At 44.7% G+C, this 25,818-nt stretch overlaps 1 protein-coding gene across 1 annotated transcript; it reads left to right on the forward strand.

Moving 5' to 3' along the window:
• Positions 1 to 8,331: 8,331 nt before the first annotated feature.
• LOC103298435 (melanoma-associated antigen B2-like) lies at positions 8,332 to 9,342 on the forward strand. Its single transcript, XM_008155206.3, has one exon. It carries the CDS (start codon positions 8,332 to 8,334, stop codon positions 9,340 to 9,342), a length of 1,011 nt encoding a protein of 336 aa, XP_008153428.3.
• The last annotated feature ends 16,476 nt before the right edge of the window (positions 9,343 to 25,818 follow it).

Here is a 25,818-nt window from a genome sequence, read left to right on the forward strand (position 1 = left end):
ATGCAAAATGTTCTGTGTTGAAGTCTTGAGATTCAAAGTGGAAAAATAAATGACAGAAGGACACACTTTACAAGTTGAACTATGTTAAGAAAACTCATCACATTATATTAACCCCCTTGGAGTTTCTCATTACAGATTGGCAGAGTGGAGGCTCTTGGAATCTTGCAATGAAAACAAAACCAGAAACTAAAACCTATTTAACTTTGTTTGACCAACTTACTCTAAAATAATTTAAGTTTTTTTGTGTGGCATCTAATATTATCTCACAGACCCTATTTTTGGAAATACTGCTGTAAACACCATTTCAGCATTGATTGAGGGGTACCTTCGATTCCCTGTGACAAACTGTCTCAGCAAGACAGGCAGGCACAGTCCACCCTTCATTGCTGCCACTTCCTCCCCAGTAAGACCCTTGCAGGCTCTCAAAGTTCTGTTTCTCTGAGTATCACAATGTCTCAGAGACCCTCCCATATGAACTAAGAATAATATAACTCCAGAAGATGGGGACCTCAAAGTCCTGCTCAACCCCTACTGTGAGACCTGACAGAATTTCAAGCTGAAGTCCCTCACTTCCCCTACAGGCAGGTTTGCAGGCATCCTGTATATGTAACACAGGTCCTGTATTGCTTTGTCCTGCGTTATTTTCTCCGTAGAGGACTCAAAGCGGTGAGGTCCTTAATCTAAAGGCGGTGACCCCATTTCAGCAGAGAAAGGAATTCCGTACTCTGCCAGGAGTCAAGGTGAGTAATCAGACCGAAGAATGAGGAGACCACACACCCCTAAACTCAAGGTGCTTCTGTCACACAGAGGTGGTCATATGAGCTGCCCCCTGACTTCCTCATAGAAGTCTCAGAGGTGAAGGCCTTGGTCTAAAGTAGGGGTGGGGAACCTTTTTCCTGCCAAGGGCTATTTGGATATGTATAACATCATTCACTTAATATAAATTTATGTTGCTATGAAAAAAGCTCCCAGATGTACTGAATTTTGAGTCCCGCCTGCTGTTGCCTTGGCAGAGCCAGACCAAATGATTTCTCAGGCCTTATACGGCCCACAGGCCGGTCGTTCCCCACCCCTGGTCCACAGGGATATGGCCTCAGGTTAGTAAAGTGAGTGTCTTAAGAGCTGTCAGAAGTCACAGTGATGACCCGAAGGAAGAACTGAGGGGACCATCCACCTTAATACAGAGAGGACCCCACAAAGCCCAGTTCTGCCTGCCCTACTATGAGCCCTGGGAAGTCTCCAACTGAGTTGGCTGGCTTTATTGTGAAATGCCTTCTCAGATCCTCCTTTAAATACTTATGGGACAAGGAGGACAAGAGGCCTGTGAGACCTAGACCACTGACCTTGGGAAAGGTTTTGTGGAGTTGGCCTTTGTGGGAGCCAACAAAATTGAATTTATCAGATGAGGCTACTCAGATCCTTCTCTTCCTTAGCCTATGGTGCCCTATTACCATGCCTCCTACCCAGACTCCTGCCTACTAATATCAACAAGAGTCTTCATGCATCAGTGTCAGAAGCGTCAGTGCCACACGTAGAAGCAAAACTTTCAGGCTCACAGGGAGACCCAAAGCCAGGAGTGTCCACAGGCATCTCATCAAACATACCAGATGAGGACTCCAGTGGCCACAAAAGGAAGAAACAACCCCTGGACTACAAAGTGGCTTTGTTGGTGAATTTCCTTGTGCTTAGCTATCAACTGAAAGAATACATCACAAAGACAGACATGGTGAAGAATGTCATAAAAAAAAGATAAGAAACACATCCTGCCCTACCCAGTACTTCTCAGTGGTTAGAGAGCCGTGCTGTGCACTGAAGGGTCATGGGTTGGATTCCCGGTCAGAGCACATACCTAGGTTGCAGGTTCGATCCCCGTTCAGAGTGTATAAGGGAGGCAACTGATCAATGTTTCGCTCTCCCTCTTCCTTCTTCTTTCTCTAAAATAAATAAAAACATATCCTCAGGTGAGGATTTAAAAAAAAAATTTTTTAAAGGAACACATCCTGCCTTGGCTGGTTTGGCTCAGGGGATAGAGCATTGGCCTGAGGACTGAAGGGTCCCGAGTTCGATTCCGGTCAAGGGCACATGCCTGGGCTGCGGGCTCAATCCCCAGTAGGGGGCATGCAGGAGGCAGCTGATCAATGATTCGCTCTCATCATTGATGTTTCTATCTCTCTCTCCCTCTCCCTTCTCTCTGAAATCAATAAAAATACATTTTTTAAAAAGGAACATTTCCTAATATGCTCAGGAGAGCTGCTGAACATGTGGAGCTGGTCTTAGAGTTGACGTGAAGGAAGTGAACAATTCCTATATCCTTGTCATAAAACTGGGCCTCACCTAGGATAAGAGACTGTGTTATGAAAAGGGCATGCATACGACCAGTCCCCAGGTAACTGTCCTAGACCTGATACTCACCAATGGCAACTGTATCACTGTTTGGAGGGCTCAATGCTAGTACTGGGGATAGAAATTAAAAACAAATGAACAAATAAACAAAACACTGAGCCACTACCCACAGAATTTTAGTGGTTATGGACAGCTATTATATAAAAAGGAGGTGAGCCCTAGCTTGTTTGGTTCAGTGGATAGAGCATCGGCCTGACGACTGAAGGGTCCCAGGTTCGATTCCGGTCAAGGGCACATGTCTGGGTTTCAGGCTCAATCCCCGGTAGTGGGCATGCAAAAGGCAGCCAATCAATGATTCTCTCTCATCATTGATGTTTCTATCTCTCTCTCCCTCTCCCTTCCTCTCTGAAATCAATAAAAATATATTTAAAAAATAAAAAGGTGAGATTATCTCTCAGACACAAAGGACAGGCAAAAAAGGGAGGATGAGGAAAAGGAGAGGGTCCAGATTAAAGCTTCAAGTGAAAATGCCCTAAAGCAAAGCAGTGTTGGGCCTGCAAGTCCCTCAGTGGGAGGGAATTCTAAGTTAGCTTCATGGTGGGTTACTCTGGGATTGTGGGTAAACCAGAGAGAATTCCCACCTGGGCCAGGGATCAAATGTGTCCTGTGCTCTTGCTCCCGTGCCAATGAACACAATGTGCGAATCAGATGTTTTATTCACATTGTCTCAGGGAATGTCTGAGAAGTAAGGGTGAGTCTCTTTTGAGGTGAGAAGTTAAGAGGCCACTGTGCACTCTTTGCACTAAGTTTGGAGGGTCAAAGTCTGCTCCATCAAAAGGGCATTCAAATTAAATTACCCTGTGCATAAGTAAGTCCTAGGGTTTTGGTGCTGGTTACATGAATGTAGATAACGGTGGTTTAAATGAAAGGATGCTGGGAGGGAGGAAAGTTGTCAATTCTTGACACAAACTCTAGGACCTTTGTGTTGCATCTGTCTGGGTAAGTATACCTCGTATCCATATTGAATGACTAATCATGTAATAGGAAAATATTACTTAGTTTTTCTGAGTAATCAGCATTTTAGCTGATTGGATTTTCTTTGTTATAGAATGCATCATGTTTGGCGATTTCTGCTGTATTAAAACATATAAACAATCCCAGCAGGGTGGTTGGCATCATTGGGATTCAAATGAATCATAGTAATAAATGCCATGTTGCAGTCTCAGTACAGGCCAGGCACTGTGCCAGGCACTTGACACATATTAACCACATCCCACTAGTCTAGTGCAACAAGAGCTCATCAAATAAACCCACTTCACAGATGCAGAGCCTGAAGCTCACAACATTTAGAAATGTGCCCACATACCTTAATTGCAGGCTCCCGGCCCTGGTCAGGGGCATATGGAAGGCAACCAATCAATGTGTCTCCATCACATTGGTGTATATCTCTGTCTCTCCCTCTCTGTTCCACTTTCTCTAAAAATCAATAGAAAAAAAAATATCCTCAGGTGAGGATAAAAACTAAAGCCGGAAATGTGCCCAAATTCACACAGCTGTTAAGGGACAAGGTTGAAACTCGACCCCTGGTCTGAATTAGTTTAGAGCTCACACTATTCCAATTATCCCAGCGTGAGGCCCACCTTGTGCTTCTGAATTCAATTTTCTTTTTTCTTCTTAATAATGTATCTCAGGTAATAAAAATAAGAATCTATGGTCATACTACTGAGTTGGATTACATTCCCAGAGCAATTTGAATACCAAACTAAATGAGAGGCCTGAATAGAAAGCTAATAGTTGGTGACAGCATGATCATGTACATATGCAATGTTAGATAACCTGAAAAGATCAGAATCTCATAAAATTATCATAGACTTCCCCTTCCCGGTAGAATATTAGAACGGACTTTACATAAGAATCTAAATCTGACTGATGAAGAGAAGGAAAATATCAGCATATTTTTGCCTGCTTGTCCTGTCCTGGGACTCCTGACTTGGGCTTCAGCTGCCCCATCTCACATCACTCCTAAAGCAGGGACCAAGATTTGCAGATAGGAAACTGTTCAGGGTTTGCAGGGATGTGGCATTTTCCAGGAAGCCTTTATTCCAAGAGGCAGGAGCCAAGAGGAAGCCCCCAATGTTAGAAGGCTGGGTAGACAAATAGCCCAGAATATTGGGAGTCACACACAGACATGCTTCCACCCCTCCCCTCTATGCTTGAAAGGGGCCACGCAGGGCTGTCAAGCTGAGCATGCCCAGCATTATTTTTTAGGACTTTCAAGTACTTAAGAGCCTTGGTGTAAGAAAGACAAACTCAGGTCAGCAGATAGATAGGTAGATAGATAGATAGATAGATAGATAGATAGACAGACAGACAGATATAAAGGTGAGAACCCTGAATGAGGAATGAAGAAAGGACCCAAACAAAACAGCGGGGGCCCTGGACAGTTTTGCTCAGTGGATAGTGTCGGCCTGTGGACTAAAGGATCCCAGGTTCGATTCTGGCCAGGGGCACATGCCGGGGTTGTGGGCTTGATTCCCCCCTCACCAATGGGGGACGTGCAGGAGGCAGCCAATCGGTGATTCTCTGTCATCATTGATGTTTCTATCTCTCTCTCTCCCTTCCCCTCTGAAATCAATAAAAAATATATATTTAAAAAAAAAAAAACAGTGGGGTTCCACAAGTGTGGCTCAGGCCATCAACCCTTGGAGGACTGGAAAAGTCTCCGCAGGATGTGGAACTTTGGAGGTCCCCAAAAGGTGAGTACCTTGATTTGATGGGAGCAGCCTCAGGGTAGCAGAGTCCCAAGAATGGTCAGGTGTCAAGGTGTGGACGCTCAATAAGAATTAGAGAACCACCCATGCCAAACAGAGTAATCCCACAAATTCCCCCAATGCTATTGGCCTTGGGATGCTCAGGAGAGAGTTCTGGCAGAAACCTTTTAATCTTCCTGAAGTGATCTTCTACGAATGGAGAAAGTCCCAGCTATGAAGAGAGAGACAGCCTAGGCCAGTGGTCGGCAAACCACGGCTCGTGAGCCACATGCGGCTCGTGAGCCGCGGTTTGCCGCTCTGTTGACTAATGAGTTTGCCGACCACTGGCCTAGGCCTTCACAAGAGCTTTGATAAAGACCCTAACTGTTACAGTGAAACCCCCACTAGGAGAGGGAGTCAAATAGAGCCCCATTCTATTCTTAGCAATGGGGAACTGTAGAAGACATATCACTATTTTTACCTGTCAGACCTCAGGGCATGAAGGTCCTCACTTTGACAGATGCAGCCCCGGTTCTGTAGAAAAAGTGGTGATGGCCTTAATTGAAGCTATACTGAGACCCCTGAGCGCTGAGCATAAAAACGCTCCCTAAACATGGGGTCTCACAGGAAACTTGTCTTGCTGTCAATGTTATGTTACGTGGAAGAGAAGTAGGACTAGATGTGTGTCACATAGCAAAATTCCCCTCTAGGAACTCACAAACATGAGGCTTTGTTTAAATAAGGACAGACCTGGGTTACTAAAGAGAGGAACCCCAGGTTAGGAACATGAGTGAAGACCTAGAGAGCAAAATTCTTACACAGTAGGGTCCAGCAGTGACCCATCCCCCGCTTCAGGCCTCTGAGTCCCAGGGCCCCGCTTCAGAGGCAGGGCGTCCTCACTGCCTGCCTCCCTGGGTCTCAGGGGACGGCGGACTTTGTGGGGGCCAGGCCCTCCCGCTTCAACAGAGGGAGGAGTCCAAGCTCTGCAGACACAAAAGTGGGGAGGCTGAGTGAGGACTTGGGGCCCACGGACCCTAATCCCTCAGGCTCCCGGCATCAGGCGCGCTCTGGACAGCCCCGCCTCCGGAAAGGACCCACCGACTTCCATTGGGGCTTCGAGGACCTAACTGCGAGCACGCATTTGTGGCGGTTATCTGGCAGCGGGCGGCTTCGAAGGACTGGCCTTGAGGCAAGGTGAGGACCTACCAGTGAACTGCAGAACCTCCCATTATGTAGGTGGGCCCCCCATCTCTCCCAGTGTGGCTGGGAGAGTTCTCGCACAGCCCTAAGACTGAATGCGGCCTAGAATGGGTTGGTGAGAAGGCCTTGCTCTAGGGAGCAAGGTGATCCACGATGAAGGCCTCGTGCTTCAGGGCAGGCCTCTCTCGGTGAAAGGGCCACGAAAGGGCCACGTGGGGCAGCAACCCCTTCACTCAGCTCTAGGGAGCGCCCCGCCAAGGAAATGAAGAGCGACCCAGCCTCCCCTCCAGCGGTCACCCCGCCAAACAGCCATGGCAGCCGCGAGCAGAGCCGGCAGGCCGCGGTGACCCTTATTCCTCAGGTGGTGTCTCAGACAGGTCAGGGCCTTGGTTTACTGGAGGAGGGTCCAAAGAGGGACCCAGTCTCTACCAGGATTCAGGGTGGTTACACTGGGGGAGGCTGTGGGAGTCGCCCCTGGGGGACTAGGGCTTGTCGCCATGATGAGTTGCACGCCCTTCTTCCCAGGCCATCTCAGGGAGGTGACTGGTCAGGTCAAAGGGGGCAACCGCAGGTCAGCGGAGGGAGAATTTCGTGTTATGCCAGGTTTCAGGAACAGGCCACTGCGGACTGTGGGGATGTGCCACCCTGTACCAGTGGGGCCACAAGGAATCCTCCCTGCCTTAGCCAGTGTGCCTCCTGGTTCGATGGTCGGCCAGCCCCAGCAAGGCCTGGAGTCGATCCCAGGTTAAGGGCAGGTTTCTGGGTTGAAGGTGGACCCCCCCACACACACCCTGTTGGGGTCCTAGAGGAGGCAACCAATTGATCTGTTCTCACATCAATGTTTCTCTCCCACTCTATTGCCTTCCCTCTCTCTAAAAAATTCAATGGAAAAACTATCCTTCAGTGAGGATTAACAAAACAAAGAAACAAAAAGTATCCTCCCTATTTTCAGTGCTAGCTATCGCACCTCAAGTATAAATGTCAGGCAGGAGTGCCCATCAGTCCTCACTCAGGGGTTACAGGGAAGTGAGGACATTAGTCTGAAGGGAGTCATCTGGGAAAGCAGATAGAGAAATGATGACCTCAGCATGAGTTGAATTTTAGACCTTGGATCGAAATCCTGTGTAGAACAACCTACAGTAAGATCCCAAACTGCTTGCAACAGCCCCCACTCTTGGGAGACCACTTTCAATCAGACAAGGTCAACTTCATTTCTGCTTATTAGAGTTCAGGTAACTTGGCTATTACTGTGAGTTTTCCACCAGGAGTCCCATTGAGGAACCTGAGAGATGACTCAAGAAATCAACCAACCCTGAATAAAAGTGACATCAATGGGTCTATGCCAAGCCTGTAATATCAGCTCAGGGAATCTCAAGGAAGGGCTGTCATGTTGAGCATCCCTCCTCACTTCTTTATATCAAGTCTAAGGAAGGTGAGATCCTTAGTCTGAAGGTCTAGCCACCAGTCAGCCAAAGGGAATGGTGCCAGCCTCTACAAGTAGCCAAGGTGAGGAGCTTGACTGACAACTGGGGGAAAAACAAACTCAGGACACAAAGTATCCCCCACTAAGCTCTCAACATGGGGTGACCCTTGTTAGGGAGGTGGACTGAGACTCCCCTCCACTTCCTTCTCAAGGCAAGTTAAAATATCAATGTCAGAGTAGCAGAAGGAAGGGTGCCCAGCTTCTATTCAGAGTTGACATGATAACACTGAGAGGACCCCACATCCCAGAGTAAAGGGAGCCACACTGACATTACCCATTGTCACCTGAGTAAACTCAGGGCAGGGCTGGTAGCATGTAGTGGGGTACTCACTCTAAAGTTTATCTGTGGGGCTCATAGGAGACAGAATGATCAGGAGAACAGGAGCCTTGTGGGTTGGTAAAAGAGTGCCCTCAGAGAAACCTGCATAGGCAACCTTCAACAGACCCCAGCTGGAAGATACCTGTTGGAGGTTCTCACATCAACTCTTTCTCCATCCCTCAGGTGTTCAAAGCAGCTGCTCACACTACTGTCTGCTGTCCTGAACAACAGCCATCATGCCTCGTGGTCATAAGAGCAAGCTCCGTGCTCGGGAGAAACGCCGCCAAAACAGAGCTGAGAAACAAGGTGATAAGAGTGCTCAGGCCCCTGTAGGAGAGGAAGGAGAGGCCTCTTGCTCCTCCTCTTCCGTTTTGGGGGATGGTCCCTCAACCTCCACTGGTGCTGGCACTCTCCAGGCACCTCCAAGTGCCCCAGCCACCACCAGTGATGCTGCAGGGGCTTCAGGTGAAAGATCGGCTGTAAAAGCCAAAGGCCAGGTTCAGAAAAGTAAAAAATCCTCCCAGGCCTCAACCTCCGCTGAGAGCTCTGGCCAACGTCTACTAAGTAAGAAGGCAACTATGTTGGTAGAGTACCTGCTGTATCAATATAAAAGGAATGAGCCCATTAGAAAGAGAGACATGCTGAAGATAATTCACAAGTGGTTCAGGAAGGACTTCCCTGAGATCCTCAGGAGAGCCTCTGAGCGCATGGATATGTTCTTTGGCCTGGAATTGAAAGAAGTTGAGCCCAACGGTAATACCTACACCCTTGTCATCAGTCAAGATGAGAGTGTGAGCAGCGGCTTCAGATTTCCTACCAAAGGGCTTCTGATGCCTGTCCTGGGTTTTATCTTGTTGAATGGCAACCGTGTCTCTGAGGAGAATACCTGGGTATTCCTCAATACTTTGGGTATCTTTGCTGGTAAGAGTCACTTATTATTTGGGGAGCCCAGGAAGCTTATCACTCAAGATTTGGTGCAGGAAAAATACCTGGTGTACCAGCCGGTGCCCAACAGTGATCCTCCACGCTATGAGTTCCTGTGGGGTCCAAGAACCCACGCTGAGACCAGCAAGATGAAAGTCCTAGAGTTTTGGGCTGAACTCAATGATACTGTTCCCACTACCTTCCAACTGCATTATGAAGAAGCTTTGAGAGATGCAGAGGAGAGATCCAGAGCTGAAGATGTACCCAAGGCTGCTGCTACTCATCCCAAGGCCACATCTAGCGGCTACCCTCAACCTGAGTGACATTGAGGTGGAGTCTTCACTTTTGGTCTGTAAAGGCCCGTTAAGCAGTTTCCTATATGCAAAATATGTTAATGACTTATATTTGTGTGTTTTTCTTGCATTTTCAAGTGATGTTCTTTTAGAATGTTTAAGATTCAGGATATAAGTTTATGAATGAAATGGATCTCACATTTACTGCTGTTCATCAAGTTAGGAGTAAAAGTTTTGTTTTTGAAACAGAAATTGGAAATCCTTCAATCACTTTTGTGATCTAGAACAAGATAACATAGATTTAGGATAGGAATATATTTTGGGATGTGAAAGAACTTTACACTAAAGTAGTTGGGAGAATACCTGGGTATCGATAGCGAGCTAGCCAAATAGATAGATAGATAGATAGATAGATAGATAGATAGATAGATAATAGATAGATAAAATAAAAATTGACCACTCTGTTTTAATTTTTTTCCACTCAACAGTTGAAATACAATGTTATAGTAGTTTCAGGTTTGCAACAGAGTGATTAGACATTTATATGCATTAAAAGTGTCTCCCTAGCCGGTTCATCATAGTGGTTAGAGCATTGACCCTCAGATTGAAGAATCGAGGATTTGATTCTGGTCAAGGGCCTGTACATCGGTTACAGGTTCGATTCCTGGCCCCCATCAGGGCGTCAGCTGGAGGCAAGGGATCAGTCTCTCTCTCTCTCTCTCTCTCTCTCTCTCTCTCTCTCTCTCTCTCTCTCCTCCTTTCCTTTCCTTTCCTCCCTCTCTCCCTCTCTCCCCCCCCCTTAAAAAATTCCACTCTCTCTAAAAAATTCCACTCTAAAAAATTCAATGGAAAAAATATGCTCGGGTGAGGATTAACAAAATAAAATGTTCTCACCATAAGTCTAGTACACATTTGAACCATACGTAGATATTAAAAAGGTTACTGCCTTTATTACCTATCCGGTATCCAGCATTATCTGTTACAGCCAAGACATGAAAGCAAACTAAGTGTCCATCTTATCATTTTTCGTTTGGTAAATTTGTAAGATATATACCAGGATTTCCTGATGTTATTCAAGAATGTTTGAGAATGTAAGTCCTCTTAGTTTATAACTTTTATTTTACACAATCATTAATTGAGCATCAGCTCTTTGGAAGTCTTCATGCTTATGCTGGGAATGTTTAGGCAAATAAGATCCTGCACCTGCCCATGCAATTATACATTGTAGGAGAAGCTATCATATAAAAGAAGGTGATATATTCTCCATTTCTTAAAGAACAAGTGAAAAGGACTGTAAAGAGTGGGTGGAGATAGTATATTACTTACTTTCCATTGCTAAGCAGACATTAGATCCATTGGGAGGCAGTGAGAAATCCGGAGAAACATCCAGTAGCTTTTCTCAGCCTGATTGAGGTCTGAGTTGAATTCTCCACATTGTGGTTGGCAATGCTTGTTGACCATTATTTGTGATGCGCACAAATACCTTGTTGACTTATTTCTTAGGTAATTTTCAAGTGATATTGTTAAAAAAGAAAGTTTATTTAGATTCAGAATATAAGTGAAGTGATGATAATTCTACCCCCATGTTCATTGCAAGATTATTTACAGTTTCCAGGACATGTACATTGTTCAGTGAATGGATAAAGGAAAAGTGATACACACACACACACACACACACACACACACACACACACACACACATACACGTAGAAAAGGATCTATCATTCAGCCGTAATAAAGAAAGAAATCCTGCCACTTGCAACAGCATGTGCAGAACTGGAGGGCATTAGGCTAAATGAAATAAGTGGTCATTTTCAAGCAGTATTCTTTTCACAGAAAGTTTTCAACACAGAGAGAAGGACAAATGCTGTGTGGTATCATTTACATGTGGAATCTTTAAAAGGAAAAACACAGAAATGTACACATAGATACACAGAGCCAATTGGTGTTTACCAGAGGCAAGGAATGGAAGGCAGGTGAAATGGGTGAAGGTAGCCAAAAAGTACAAACTCAGCTATAAAATAAGGCCTGGGGATGTTATGTATAGAATAAACATTAATAGTTAATAATAGTATTAGATAAGTAAAAGTAGTCAAGAGAGTATATCCTAAAAGATTAATTACAAGAAGGAGAATCTGCAGATAAAAACGTTTACAACAGCATGGATGGACCTGGAGAGCATTATGCCAAGTGAAATAAGCCAGTCAAAGAAAGATAAGTATCATATGATCTCACTCATATGTGAAATCTAATGAACCAAATAAACTGGTGAACAAAAATAGCCCCAGAGACATAGAAGCATGAATATACTGTTGAACCTAAGAGGCTAGGCAGGGGAAGGTTGGTGGGAAGAGATCAACTAATGAATTTATATGCAGATATGTATAACTTGTGGACACAGACAGTGGAGTTGTGAGGGCCTGAGGGTGGGGGACGGGAGCGGGCTAGAAGAGGTTAATGTAAGGAAAAGAAAGACCTGTGTAATAATTTCAACAATAAAGGTTAAAAAAAACCTTTTCAGTGTGTATATTTGTTTACTTTATAACAAACTACCACAAACTGAACAGCTTCAAACAACAGACATTTAGTATCTATCTCAAAGTTCTGTAGGTAGTACCTGAGTTCCTGGGTCAGAAATCTCACAAAGCTGCAAACAATGTATCAGGTAGCTGTTCTCACATGGAGCTCAGGAGCTCCTTCCAATGCCATGCAGAATGCAGTTAACAGAATGCAGTTCCAGAAATTGAAAGACTGAGGTGCCCATTTTCTTGCTAGCTGTTGGCTAGGAGTCATTCTCAAGTTGCTATTAATTCCTTGGTATGCTATGTGGCTCCCTCCATCTTCAAAGCCAGCAAAGGAGAACCTCCCTCTCACTCTTTAAATTTCTCTCACCAGGAAACGCCCATCCCATGTAAGGATTCACCTGATGAGGCTTGACCCATGGGGGATAATCTCTCTATTTTCAGAACAAATTATGTAAGACATGAATTACAATTGCAAAACCCCTCGTAGCAGCACCTAGATGAGTGGTTGATTAATTGACTGGTGGAAAATGTGTACACGGGGAGTCAGGAATCTGGTAGGCCATCTTGGAATTCTGCCAACCAGTGTCCCTATATGTGTAATTAAACGCTTTACCCTTTAAAGGTACACAATAGGATAACTATTGTTATAGATCAAGCATGTCAAACTAAAAGGCTAACCCGGGCCAAATAAACAAGGTTTAAGTTTCTGTGGGCCGCAAAAAAACAAAAGCTTCAATTTTCATAGAAATGTAGGTTTATTTTGATAGAGACATGCTGAGTACAAAGGACTGAAAAAAAATGAGTCATCATTAACATAAAATAGAACATTTTAATAAAAACTAATATTTTTTCTTGAACATTAACTTACCAGTCACTGAATAACTGCACAAATTAATAAGAGTAACACAAATAAACCCATTTTTCTTGTTCTCCAAAAGTGAAATACTTCCTGTTGCACACACCAAACAAGTCAGAACAAGACTAATGATGTAGCCATCGGCTGCTAAAATATTTGATGCTGGTATTAGTGGAGAGAAATGGTGCACCTGTGCATAAGGTGTGTAAGGGAAATGAATGCAACGCGATTCTAGTAATCAGTCATTAGCGAACGTTTTAGTTCATTATTAATAATTGTGTATAACAGAATATTATAAAAATTAAGTTAAAATTTTTATTAAAACGTTCCTTACATACTGTTACATTGGCTGGGCCACAATAATATTCACCGTGGGCCATGAGTTTGACATGCTTGTTATAGATGATTGTCTCAAAATAATCTGGGGCTGAGATTATATATAGGTGACACAAGATTGACCATGTGTTGATATGGCTGAAGCTCAGAAATGAGTACCTAGAGCATCGATTACCTTATTCTCTATACTCTTGTAAAACATCAATTTTGTCACACAAGTCATTCCAGAGCATGGAAAATGCAACAAAACTTCCAAAAGTTTTTTATGAACCCAATATAACATCATTAAATAGATCAGGTAAAGGTAGCTCAAAATTATTACTTTATTATTATATTACTTGAGAATATTATTTAGTTGCAATATTATTTAAGAACATGAGTACAAACATTATCAAAATATTACCTTACAGAATTTGAAAATATATAACAAAACTAAATATGCATTTACCTGTGACCTAGTAATTCCACTTTTTAAGACTTAAGCTGAAGACACACCCACAGTGATAGGAAGATACATAAATGCTAATCAATATATTGATTGAAAAAAGAAGGGATATCTACACTGCACTATCTACAATAATAAAAACATAATATGCTAATTAGACTGGATGTCCTTCCAGACCCCCTTCTGGATGAAGCTGCAAGGGAAGCCCGGGTCCCAGATGCCAGAGGGAAGCCAGTGTCGGCAGCCCAGGGAAGGAAGGCCTACTCTTGCATGAATTTTGTGCATTGGGACTCTAGTGTAGCTGTAAGAAGGAATGAGTATGACCTTTGTGTACATGGATAGAGGGTGCTTTCCTATAAGTATATATGATGTGCGGGGGTTTGGCTAAGGTCTATGATACCATGGCCAGTGCCTTCCCATTTCATCATCAAGAGGCTTTGCAAGATAAGAAAGAGAGGGCCTGAGGCAGAGCTGCAGCAGGGCTTCCTTATTGCTGCCCTGGCCAATTTGAATTCCAGGGCAAGTCCTGAAACTCCTCTCATCCCTAGTGAGCTCTGAGGCAGAGTCTTCACTTACTGCTTAAAGAAAGCAGCCAACCTTGTAACTAGTGAGGAGCCAAGGTGGGGCTCCTGAGAACACGATGCATAACATGTTTGTGTGCCTGTACGACATGGGGAAATTGGACATTTAACCTTTTCCTTTTTCTATTTTAAAGGTTGTTCCTTTCATGTAGACTTGTATTTAGCTCCATAACCTAAATATATGAGTGACATGGATCACACATTTACTGGAGTTTATCAGGTAGAAAAATTAGGAAGTATGGTGTTATGGAACCAATTGAAAATCCTTGGGTTATTTCTTGTCATTCGGAACAACATAGCATGATATTGGGATATGGATTTATGTGTAAAAGGAAATTACCCCAGAGTAAAGTCGGTGTGATCATGAGATGTGAAAAATAATGGAAAATGTAGCTAATTGGTGCTTTGTTTTATTCCTTTCAGTAACTTCGTAAAATTGCAGTATATGTACCTGGATTGCCTTAGCTTCTTCAAGAATGTAGGAGAAATTAAATCCTAATAAGTTTGGCTTCCGGTACAAGTACTAATTTAGCATCTGCTCTTTGGAAGGCTCTTGGCAAGTACTTGTGATGCTAAGAAAACTAGACCCTACCTGAGCTGCCCATAGAATTTTAGAGTCTAAGAGCAGCTTTCTTATACTGTAGGTGGTGAGATACTCCTAAGATAGACAAAGCAGTAAAATTAAGGGGTCAGAAAGGAGGGGGGGGGAGGAAAATGAGTCTAGTGTAGAATCTGTGAGGCAAGGCAGTTAGAGACTTGGGGAAAGTGAAAGTCATGCGGTGGGAGGGAAGCTTAAGTTCACAGCATGGTGGGAAAGTTGAGGCTGTGATAATGCTGGGCAGGGGCCACACCCTCAGACTGTGGGTCTCAGAGCTGAGAGACTTGCACCCGGAATGGAAGGTTATTTTACAGTTACTTTGGAATTATGAGTAAACCAGAGAGCATCTATCTCCATCTGGGACAGCATTGGGATGCACCTCGTGCTCCTGTCCCAGTGCAGGTGAGCAAAGTGCATCAAGTGAGTGTTTGATGCACATCATCTTCAGGGCGTTTCTGAGGAAAAAAACATGATAATCTATGACTGTAAACTGGGCAGCCATTTGGGCTGACCCTCTTCGCTGTGGGTTAGGGAGTCAGAGCCCATTCTATTAAAATGACATTCAAAATCGTTTGGTCATTGTTGTTGTAATTTGGCAAACTCTAAGAGAGATGTAGACTAAGATGATGGTGCAAAGAATGAAGATGGGGAGGTTTGCATTAGCTATGAGCCAGATCAGAAGAAAGAATTAGTCTCTGAACCCAATTCTAGAAAATTTGAGTTGTATTCAACTGGGAAAACACCCACACAAACCAATAATTATTTAGTGGGTTGGAGGGGGATTTACTTAGAGTTTCATTGTAAATAGATATTGGTCAGATTTGGAGTTCCATGTCCTAGAAGGACACATATTCTCTGATATCTCGTGGATATTTTCAAAAAGGCTTCAACGTGAGTGGTATATTGAGGGGTTGAAATCATCCTAATCAGAAACATATCAGACATTTGGAAAAATGTCAATGCATTCCAGGCACTGTGCCAGGCATTATACCTACAATTCACCCCAATCCACCAGCCCTACAAGACAGGGCTTAGCAAAGCCCCTTCATAAATGCAGAACCCGAGGCTCACAGAGTTTGCTATTGTACCTCAGTTTACACAACTAATAAGTGACAGAGCTGGGACAAGAACCACTGGTCTGGATTTGTCCAAAGCCCACATGGGTACACTCCTTGCAGCTGACTATGAGTCAGATAACTTTTGTCTACTACTCCAAAATGTATCTCAAGTGATAAAAAGAAGGACCCTGGAACCAAAAGAGTTGATTGGGCAACATAACCAGAAAAAATAAAAATCACAAATAAATGAAACTTGAGTAAAAGTGATAGATTATAGTGTGTGCTGCACCAGCCCAGCCAAGGGTTCGGCGAGCCTGAGGGAGGTGGTGAAGGTTGGAGAAATGATAGACAGAGAAAAAGCTGGGTCTAGGTGGATCTTCTGTGCCTGACTGAGGCCACAGAACAGATCCAGACTGCAAAGCTGGTGCTTTATTTATAATCAGGGACAAACAAGGCAATCTACAATGTTCTTGTAAGTTTCACTTGTTTTGGCAGCACTTGCTGCCCTCCCACAGCCCACTAGCTACCCAGGAAAGATCTATGGAGCAGTTACAAGATCAAGCTTAATTACGCTTAGAAGACTGTGCCCTCCAACCTGGGACTTGTTTGCGACTGCCAGCAGCTCAGTCCAAGGCTTAACCCTATAACCGCTTCCTACATCTCACCCTTTCTTTTAAATTTAAGCTACTAATAATAGAAGTAAAATTTAAACATCAAGAACAAATTTCTGACTATTAAAACATTAACAAAACAATGCCAATGCAAAACGCAATAACAAAACAATGCAAATGCAAAACCCAGACATGGCTATAAAACAATGCCAATGCAACACAACAATAAACAAATCAAACTACAGTAACATTTTCCTACTAAATGAAAGTTTCTTTTTTAAAAAATATATTTTATTGATTTTTTACAGAGAGGAAGGGAGAGAGATAGAGAGCCAGAAACATTGACGAGAGAGAAACATCGATCAGCTGCCTCCTGTACACACCCCACTGGGGATGTGCCCGCAACCAAGGTACATGCCCTTGACCCGGGACCCTTCAGTCCACAGGCCGACGCTCTATCCACTGAGCCAACCCGGTTTCGGCGTAAATGAAAGTTTCTTTTGCTGATTTACTCAAGAGTCCTCAGACTTGGCTGTGAAAGAGTTTGCAGAAGACTGGCAGCTAACCAATGCTAGCATGGCCAGAAACATGGTTGAGGGAGTAGCTTCTACTTCCTGCTTTTCTGCCATCTGCTGGGCCTCAGTTGTTAACTTCTTCAGCTGACCCCATGTTGGCACCTTAGTCTCTTGCATAGCCTTTGTCATCTTCCTTTTCTGCTTTGCTGTCATTGGAGTGGGCTTCCATATTGGATCGCCACATTTTTCCCTTCCCCCACATCCTGCTTACTTTGGGGGAAGTTTCAGCAACAGATATTAACTTTTTTCTTTCTTTTTTGCTTTCCAAATTAATAACTAATCATCCAATTTGGCCAAGATTTGCATTTCCCTGCCACATTCCTCCACTCCCCTTCTGGAGTGGGCTCTAGGCAATCCTGAATCAGGGACCACAGAATGAAAGCAGAGGCAGGCATTTCCTCTGGACCTTCAGCTATATAACGATCGCAAAGTTGTTTTCCTATCTTCTCCCATGCCTCTATATTTAAAACCATGGGCAGGTTTTCCAAAAAATCGAAAAGCTGTTCATACCTCACAGAACAGCCCCTTGCTTGGAGCATAGCCTTAAGCATGGATATTCATACATTCTTTCCTTGTGATCCTGAATTTCCCATGTTTTTACACCTAGCTAGTACTAAATTGCGCTCCTTACCTTCCTTTTTGCATGTGCTTCACTGGAACATCCTTTCACCTGACAATTTGCAATTCCCTCACCCTCAGGTTCGCGTTGAGTGGCACTTGGGCTGAACTCAGCACCGCGTTGGGCGCCACTTGTGCCGTGCCAGCATAGCCAACGGTTTGGAGAGCCTGAGGGAGGTGGTGAAGGACGGAGAAATGATAGAGAAAAAGCTGGGTCTAGGTGGATCTTCTATGCCTGACTGAGGCCACAGAACAGATCCAGACTGCAAAGCTGGTGCTTTATTTATAATCAGGGACAAACAAGGCAATCTACAATGTTCTTGTAAGTTTCACTTGTTTTGGCAGAACTTGCTGCCCTCCCACAGCCCATTAGTTACCCAGGAAAGATCTAGGGAGCAGTTACAAGATCAAGCTTAATTATGCTTAGAAGACTGTGCCCTCCAAGCTGGGACTTGTTTGCGACTTTGCCAGCAGGTCAGTCCAAGGCTTAAGCCTATAACCGCTTCCTACAATAGTGAGTGACAATATGATCATTGACATATGTGAAATCAGATGCTCTCAAAAGATAGGTCAGGACTCACAAACATCTGGCTCTATCCCCCTGCATAAAGAGTGAATCCTTTGCAACTTCCCTAAGTCTTGCTGGAGAAGAGAGAAAGAATGTGTCAGCTTTCTTTCCTCTGACAACATTTTCCTACTCTTACATCACTCATGAAATGAAATCCATTTTCTGCAAGATTTGGAACAGGGAGATATTTTTCCATCCCTTCACTTTCAGTCTGTGTGAGTCCCTTGTTCTGAGGTAGCTCTCTTGTAGGCAGCATATACACTGAGTGGCCAGATTATTATGATCTCTGAATGCATAATAATTTGGCCACATTCAATGTATATCCTATATTATAAAAGGCTAATATGCAAATTGTCCCCTCGACCAGGAGTTCGACCAGCAGGCAGGCTGGCCAACCGCCCATGTCCCCTCCCCCTGGCCAGGCTGGTAGGACCCCACCCATGCATGAATTCATGCACTGGGCCTCTAATATATATATACATATACACTGAGTGGCCAGATTATTATTCCTTCAGAGATTATCATAATCTGGCCACTCAGTATATATGGTTCATATTTTTTTCTCCATTCAGCCACTCAATGTCTTTTGATTGGAGTATTCAGTCCATATACGTTTAAAGTTATTATTGAAAGGTACTTGTTTGTAGCCATTTTTATTTTTTGTGCCTGTGTTCCTTATTAACTTTTTATTTCTTCTCAGATGCCCACTCTCACAACTGCTGTTCAACATAGTACTGGAAGTACTAGCCATTGTGATCAGACAAGAAGAAGAAATAAAAGGCATCCAAATTGGAAAAGAAGAAGTTAAACTGTCCTTATTTGCAGATGACATATACTGTACACAGAAAATCCTAAAGACTCCATTAAAAAACTACTAGACTTAAATGAATTTGGCAATGTAGCAGGATACAAAATTAATGCCAATATATCTATGGCATTTCTATACACCAATAATGAACTTACAGAGAGACTAAAAAAGCAATCCCATATACCAATGTACAAAAAAAAAATTTAAGATACCTAGGAATAAATTTAACTAAGGAGGTAAAAGACATACGCAGAAAACTACTGGACACTGAAAATAGAGATAGAGGAAGACATAAAAAGATGGAAGAGCATACTGTATTCATGGATTGGTAGAATCAACAGCATCAAAATGCCCATACTAACCAAAGCAATCTATAGATTCAATGCACTCCCCATTAAAATACCAATGGCATATTTCACAGACCTAGAATGAACTTTCCAAAAATTCATCTGGAATAAAAAAAGACTCAGAATAGCTGCAGCAATCCTGAGAAAGAACAAAGTAGGAGGGATCTCAATATCAGATATCAAGCTATATTATAAAAACCACTGTCCTTAAAACAGCCTGGTACTGGCACAAGAACAGACATATAGACCAATGGAACAGAACAGAGAACCCAGAGATCGACCCAAGCCATTATGCTCAATTAATATTCAACAAGGGAGGCAAGAGCGTACAATGGAGACTATTCAATAAATGGTGTTGGGAAAGCTGGACAGATACATGCAAAAAAATGAAACTAGACCACCAACTTGAACCATACACAAAGATAAACTTAAAATGGATAAAGGACTTAAACATAGGACGGGAAACCATAAAAATGCTAGAGGAACCCACAGGCAGTGAAATCTCAGACATATGCTGAAACAATTTCTTCACTGATACTGCTCCTAGGGCAATGGAAACTAAAGAGAAAATAAACAAATTGGACTACATTAAAATAAAAAACTTCTGCATAGCAAAAGAAACCATCAACAAAACAACAAGAAAGCCCACTGCATGGGAGAACATATTTGCCAATGTTATCACCGATAAGGGCTTAATCTCCAACATTTACAGGAAACTCATACAACACAACAAAAGGAAGATAAACAACCCAATTTAAAAAATGGGAAATGAATCTAAATAGATACTTTTTAAAAGAAGACAGAAGGAAGGCCAAGAGACATATGAAAACATCCTCAAAGTCACTAATCATCCAAGAGACTCAAATGAAAACAACAATGAGGTACCACCTCTCACCTGTCAGAAAGGCTATCATCAACAAATCAACAAATGACAAGTGCTGGAGAGGATGCGGAGACAAAGGAACCCTCATGCACTGCTGGTGGGAATGCAGACTGGTACAGCCACTGTGGAAAACAGTATGGTGTTTCCTCAAACAATTAAAAATTGAACTGCCATTTGACCCAGTAATCCCACCTCTATGACTATAGCCCAAGAAACTAGAAACACCAATCAGAAAGGATATATGTACCGCTATGTTCATAGCAGCACCATTTACAATAGCTAAGATTTGGAAACAGCCTAAGTGCCCATCAGAAGATGAGCAGATTACAAAACTGTGATACATCTACACAATGGAATATAACGCTGCTCAAAAAAAGAAAGAGTTCTTACCATTTGCAACAGCATGGATGGAACTGGAGAGCATTATGCTAAGTGAAATAAGCCAGTCAGTGAAAGAAAAATACCACATTATCTCACTCATTTATAGATAATAAAGAACATTATAAACTGATGAACAAAAATAGATACAGAGGCAGAGAAGCATCAAACAGACTGTCAAACAACAGCAGGAAGGCTGGGGAGGGTTGGGGAGCGGGGGGAGGTAAAATATCAAGGGAAGGACTTGTATGCATGCATATAAGCATAACCAATGGATGCAAGATACTGGGAGGGGGTGAGGGCATGTGAGGACGGGGGGGGGTGGGTAGAGAAGGCTGGGGGAAGGTCAATTGGGGGGGAAAAAAGGAGACATATGTACTACTATTTGTAATACTTTAAACAATAATAATAATAATAATAATAATAATAATAATAAAAGTTAATCCTTTGCAACTTCCCTAAGTCTGGCTGGTGAAGAGAGAAAGAATGTGTCAGCTTTCTTTCCTCTGACAACAGTTTTCTAATCTTACATCACTCACGAAGTGGGATCCATTTTCTGCAAGATTTGAAACAGGGAAATTGCTCAAGGCTTTGCAGGGAGGTGGCATTTCCCAGGAAGCCTTTAATCAAGAGACAGAAGCCAAGACGAGGACTCCCATGAAAGAGGGCTGAGGAAAGCACGCCAAAATAGAGGGGCCAAGCAAAAACCTAAGGAGGGTGACCTCCGTGCAGTAGGAGGAGTCCGAGGCTCTGATAGATACGGTGAAGGCTGTAAATGAGGAATAGCAGAAGGATTCAGCCAGGACAGTAAGGTCCTCGAGAGACGCGTCCCTGTTGGCTCTTCCTGGAGGCCGGGAAGGGCCATGATCACATGGCTAAACCCTGCCTCCAATTTGGAATTCTCAGAGAGAGGGATTGTGATGTAAGATGAGCAATGTCAGGAAAGCAGAGGGCGGAGTTACCGGACTGGTCATCTCTCCAAGTGAGAGCCCTGATGTGGACTAAGGGTAGCCCGCACTGCGTAAAGGAGGTCTCACAAAATCTCCTCTGCTGCCATGCCTGCAGAGCCCCTGGCAGAGATGTCAGGCTGATGAGAGGCTGGGAGGCCTCAGGGACTTCAGGGCCTCTGACTAACCGGGGCGGTTTCCATTTCGCAGAGGAAGGGACTGTGTCTTTAAGAAGAATGCAACTATGGAAAGATCGTGAGTGTAACGAGGGCACCCCCCAAAACTAGAAGGGGCCAGAGTCCAGCACTCTGCTTAGCCCTGGGAGATGCAGAAGAGCAGGAATCCAAGCATTCCGCTTGTGTGTTTTTCAGGCCAGGCAGGTGTGCAGAGGCAGGGGGCTTGCACATCACACAAATGCCTCAAGGCCAGGGCACTCAGTGCTAAGTGAGAGCATGTCGCTCACAAATGGAGGCTCCGTAGCCCCGCCCCTTTCAGGCCTCTGAGTCCCAGGGCCCCGCTTCAGAGGCAGGGCGTCCTCACTGCCTGCCTCCCTGGGTCTCAGGGGAGGGAGGACTTTGTGGGGAGCAGGCCCACCCGCTTCAACAGAGGGAGGAGTCCAAGCTCTGCAGACACAAAAGTGGGGAGGCTGAGTGAGGACTTGGGGCCCACGGACCCTAATCCCTCAGGCTCCCGGCATCAGGCGCGCTCTGGACAGCCCCGCCTCCGGAAAGGACCCACCGACTTCCATTGTGGCTTCGAGGACCTTCCAGCAGGTGTGCTGGTGTGGCGGTTGTCCAAGGGCTTCGCAGTACTGGGTTCGAGTCAAGGTGAGGACCTACCTGCTAACCATGGAAGCCACGTACCCCCATAACGAACATGGATCCCCGATCCCTCCCCTGCAGTGAGCCCTGAAACTGAATGCGGCTCGGAAGGCGTTGGGGGGGGGGGGGGGGGACGCGAGGGGCGGGGGGGGGGGTGGGGGGGGGAGGCCTTGCTATGGGTTAGCCCGATCCTAGGCCCCAAAGGGATTCAAGATGAAGGCCGGGTGATTCAGAGCAGTCCTCTCTCCATGAAAGGGCCACGTGGGGCAGCAACCCCTGCACTCAGCTCTAGGGAGCGCCCCGCCAAGGAAATGAAGAGCGACCCAGCCTCCCCTCTAGCGGTCACCCCGCCAAACAGCCATGGCAGCCGCGAGCAGAGCCGGCAGGCCGCGGTGACCCTTATTCCTCAGGTGGTGTCTCAGACAGGTCAGGGCCTTGGTTTACTGGAGGAGGGTCCAAAGAGGGACCCAGTCTCTACCAGGATTCAGGGTGGTTACACTGGGGGAGGCTGTGGGAGTCGCCCCTGGGGGACTAGGGCTTGTCGCCATGATGAGTTGCACGCACTTCTTCCCAGGCCATCTCAGGGAGGTGACTGGTCAGGTCAAAGGGGGCAACCGCAGGTCAGCGGAGGGAGAATTTCGTGTTATGCCAGGTTTCAGGGACAGGCCACTGTGGACTGTGGGGATGTGCCACCCTGTACCAGTGGGGCCACAAGGAATCCTCCCTGCCTTAGCCAGTGTGCCTCCTGGTTCGATGGTCGGCCTGCATCAAAGTGTCCTGGAGTTGGCATAGGTCATGGGCAGGTACCTAGGTGGAAGGTGGATCCCTTGTGCGGTTTGGTTCATGCAGGAGGCAGCCAATCGATGTGTTGCTCTCATGTCACTGACTGCCTCCCCCCCCCCCGCCCCCCCCCTCTCGCTCTCTCTCTCTCTCCTCTCTTTCTCTCCCTCCTTCCACTCTCTAAAAAAATCAATGGAAAAACTATCCTCCAATGAGGATTTACAAAACAAACAAACAAAAGAAGAGTACTCTCTGTTTTCAGCTCTAGCACACCTCGAGGATAGATGTCAGGCAGAAGTGTCATCAGTCCTCACTCAGGGGTAGCAGGCAAGTGAGAGCCTTGGTCAGAAGGAGCTGCTCTAGGCCGGCAGAGGGAGAAATGGTGACCTCAGCATGTGTCCATTTTCCACCTCAGATGGGGATCTTGTGACTTATATAATATTGCCAAATTTTTATTTTAGGCATTAAAGACCTTGATGTTAAGAATTATCATCCACTAATATCATTTCTGAAATGTTTCAGAATCAACGAATTGCTTTTAAAGTCACCTGAATGTCTTTTCCTCCACGTTGCTAAAAACCAGTAAAACTTCATTGCGGGGCGGCGGGGCGGGGGGGGGGGGGGGGGCGGGAGAGGAGAACCACCTATCCTAGAACCTCAAACTGTTTTGCACAGTCCCCACTCTCGGGACACTACTTTCTGTCAGACAAGGTGATCTTCATTTCCTCTTACTGAGACTCACATAGGTTGGCTGTTACTGTGAGGAGTTCTCTCCTTGTAGTCCAATGGAGGAACCTGAGAGGCCTTTCAAGATCCACATCCCAAGGCACCGCAGGGAAGGACTGTCAGTATGCATCCCCCTTCACTTCTTTTTTTAAATATATATGTATTGATTTCAGTGAGGAAGAGGGAGAGAGAGAGAGAGAGACAGAGAGAGAGAGAGAGAGAGGGAAACATCAAGGATCAAGGATGTGAGAGAATCACTGATCGGCTGCCTCCTGCATGCCCCACACTGGAGATTAAGCCCGCTTTCCAGACCTGTGCCCTGACCGGAATTCGAACAGCATCCTCCTGGTTCCTAGGTCGATGTTTAACCACTGGGCCACACTGGGTGGGCCCCCCACCCCCCTGGTAGGCCCCCCCTCACTTCCTTACATCAGGTCTAAGAAAGGTGTGATCCTTAATCTGAAGGTCCAGCCACAAGTCAGCTGAAGGGGAGTGGTATGAAGCCTTACAAGGAGCTTGACTGACAGCTGGGAATCCAAATGGACTCAGGACACAAAGGCCCCACTAAGCTCTCAGCTCTGGGTGTCCCCTGATATGGAGGTGCACTGAGGCTCCCCTCCAGTTCCTTTTCTCCTGAATCCCGGGGAGCATTGAGATAGCCATATCAGAGTAGCAGAGGGGAGGGCGCCCGGGCTCTGCTCAGAGTTGACAAGATAACACTGAAGATGAACCGAGAGGACCCCACATCCCAGAAGAAAGGGAGCCAGGCTTAAATCACCTATTGCCACCTTAGTAAAGGCAAGGCAAGGCTGGGAAGATGTAGCTTGAGACTCACTCTAAAGCAATGGTTCCCAACATGGGGCATATGCCCCACAGGGAGGCAATTTGAATTTTAAGGGGAGCAATTGGAGAATGAGTTATTAACTGAATTTTTTTGCATTTCTTATTTTTCTAGGGGCCTCATATACAGTAATTAAATATATATTGTGACATCTTTATGCATTTCAGTTCTCTATTACATGTTTTGAAACTTTATTTGCTATTTTTTCACATCTCTTCATATTATTTTTTTTTTAACAATTTCTTAGTGATTTACTCGGTACTTCAACTGTCCTTTTGTTGTTTGATTTTTCTCTTTCATTGATGCCATGTTCTTTGGAAGCTTGTGTAGACCAAGTTAATGGCCTTTTAGGCTTCTTCCACATGAATAGGAGCTCACTTTTTGAATAATAAGAAATATATGTCACGGGAGGAGGGCATCAGGATTTTAGAGATGATTAGGTGAGGCATGGCCAAAATTAGATTGGGAACCACTGATCTAAAGGTTCTGTGATTCCACTGTGGGATTCTTTTTAAAATATATGTCTTCATTGTTGAAAGTGTTACAGATGTCTCGCTTTATTTCCCCTGTTGACCTTCTCCACCCTGCTCCCACCCACCCCCAAGGCCTTCACCTCACTATTGTCTGTGTCCATATGAGTTCCTTAGTTAATCTCTCCCCACCCTCACAGCCTGCAACCTTCCCTCTGAGATTCCTCAATGTGTTCCATGCTTACATGTGTCTGGGTCTATTTTGTTCATCAGTTTATGTTTTTCATTAGATTCTACATATAAGTGAGATCATGTGATACTTGTCTTTCTCTAACTGACTTACTTCACTTGGCATAATACTCTTCAGGTCCCTCCATGCTGTCCCAAGGGTAAGACATCCTTCTTTCTTACAGCTGCGTGGCATTCCATTGTGTAAATATACCAGAGCTTTGTTATCCTTGTACCTTCTCATGGACACTTGGGCCATTTTCAGAACTTAGCTATTGTAAGTAGCTTTGAACATAGGGGTGCATATATTCCTTCTAATTGGTGTTTCAGAATTTAGAACAGGAGCCTTGTGGGATCCTACAATAACACCCAGCAGGCTTCAAAAAAGCCAAGGGGGAAGCTACCTGTTGAAGGTGCTCACATCAACTCTTTCTCCATCCCTCAGGTGCCCAAAGCAGCTGTCCATTCGCTCACACTACTGTCCGCTTAACTGAACAACAGCCATC

This window comes from Eptesicus fuscus, chromosome 1, assembly GCF_027574615.1.
Source record: "Eptesicus fuscus isolate TK198812 chromosome 1, DD_ASM_mEF_20220401, whole genome shotgun sequence".
Lineage (NCBI taxonomy): Eukaryota > Metazoa > Chordata > Mammalia > Chiroptera > Vespertilionidae > Eptesicus > Eptesicus fuscus.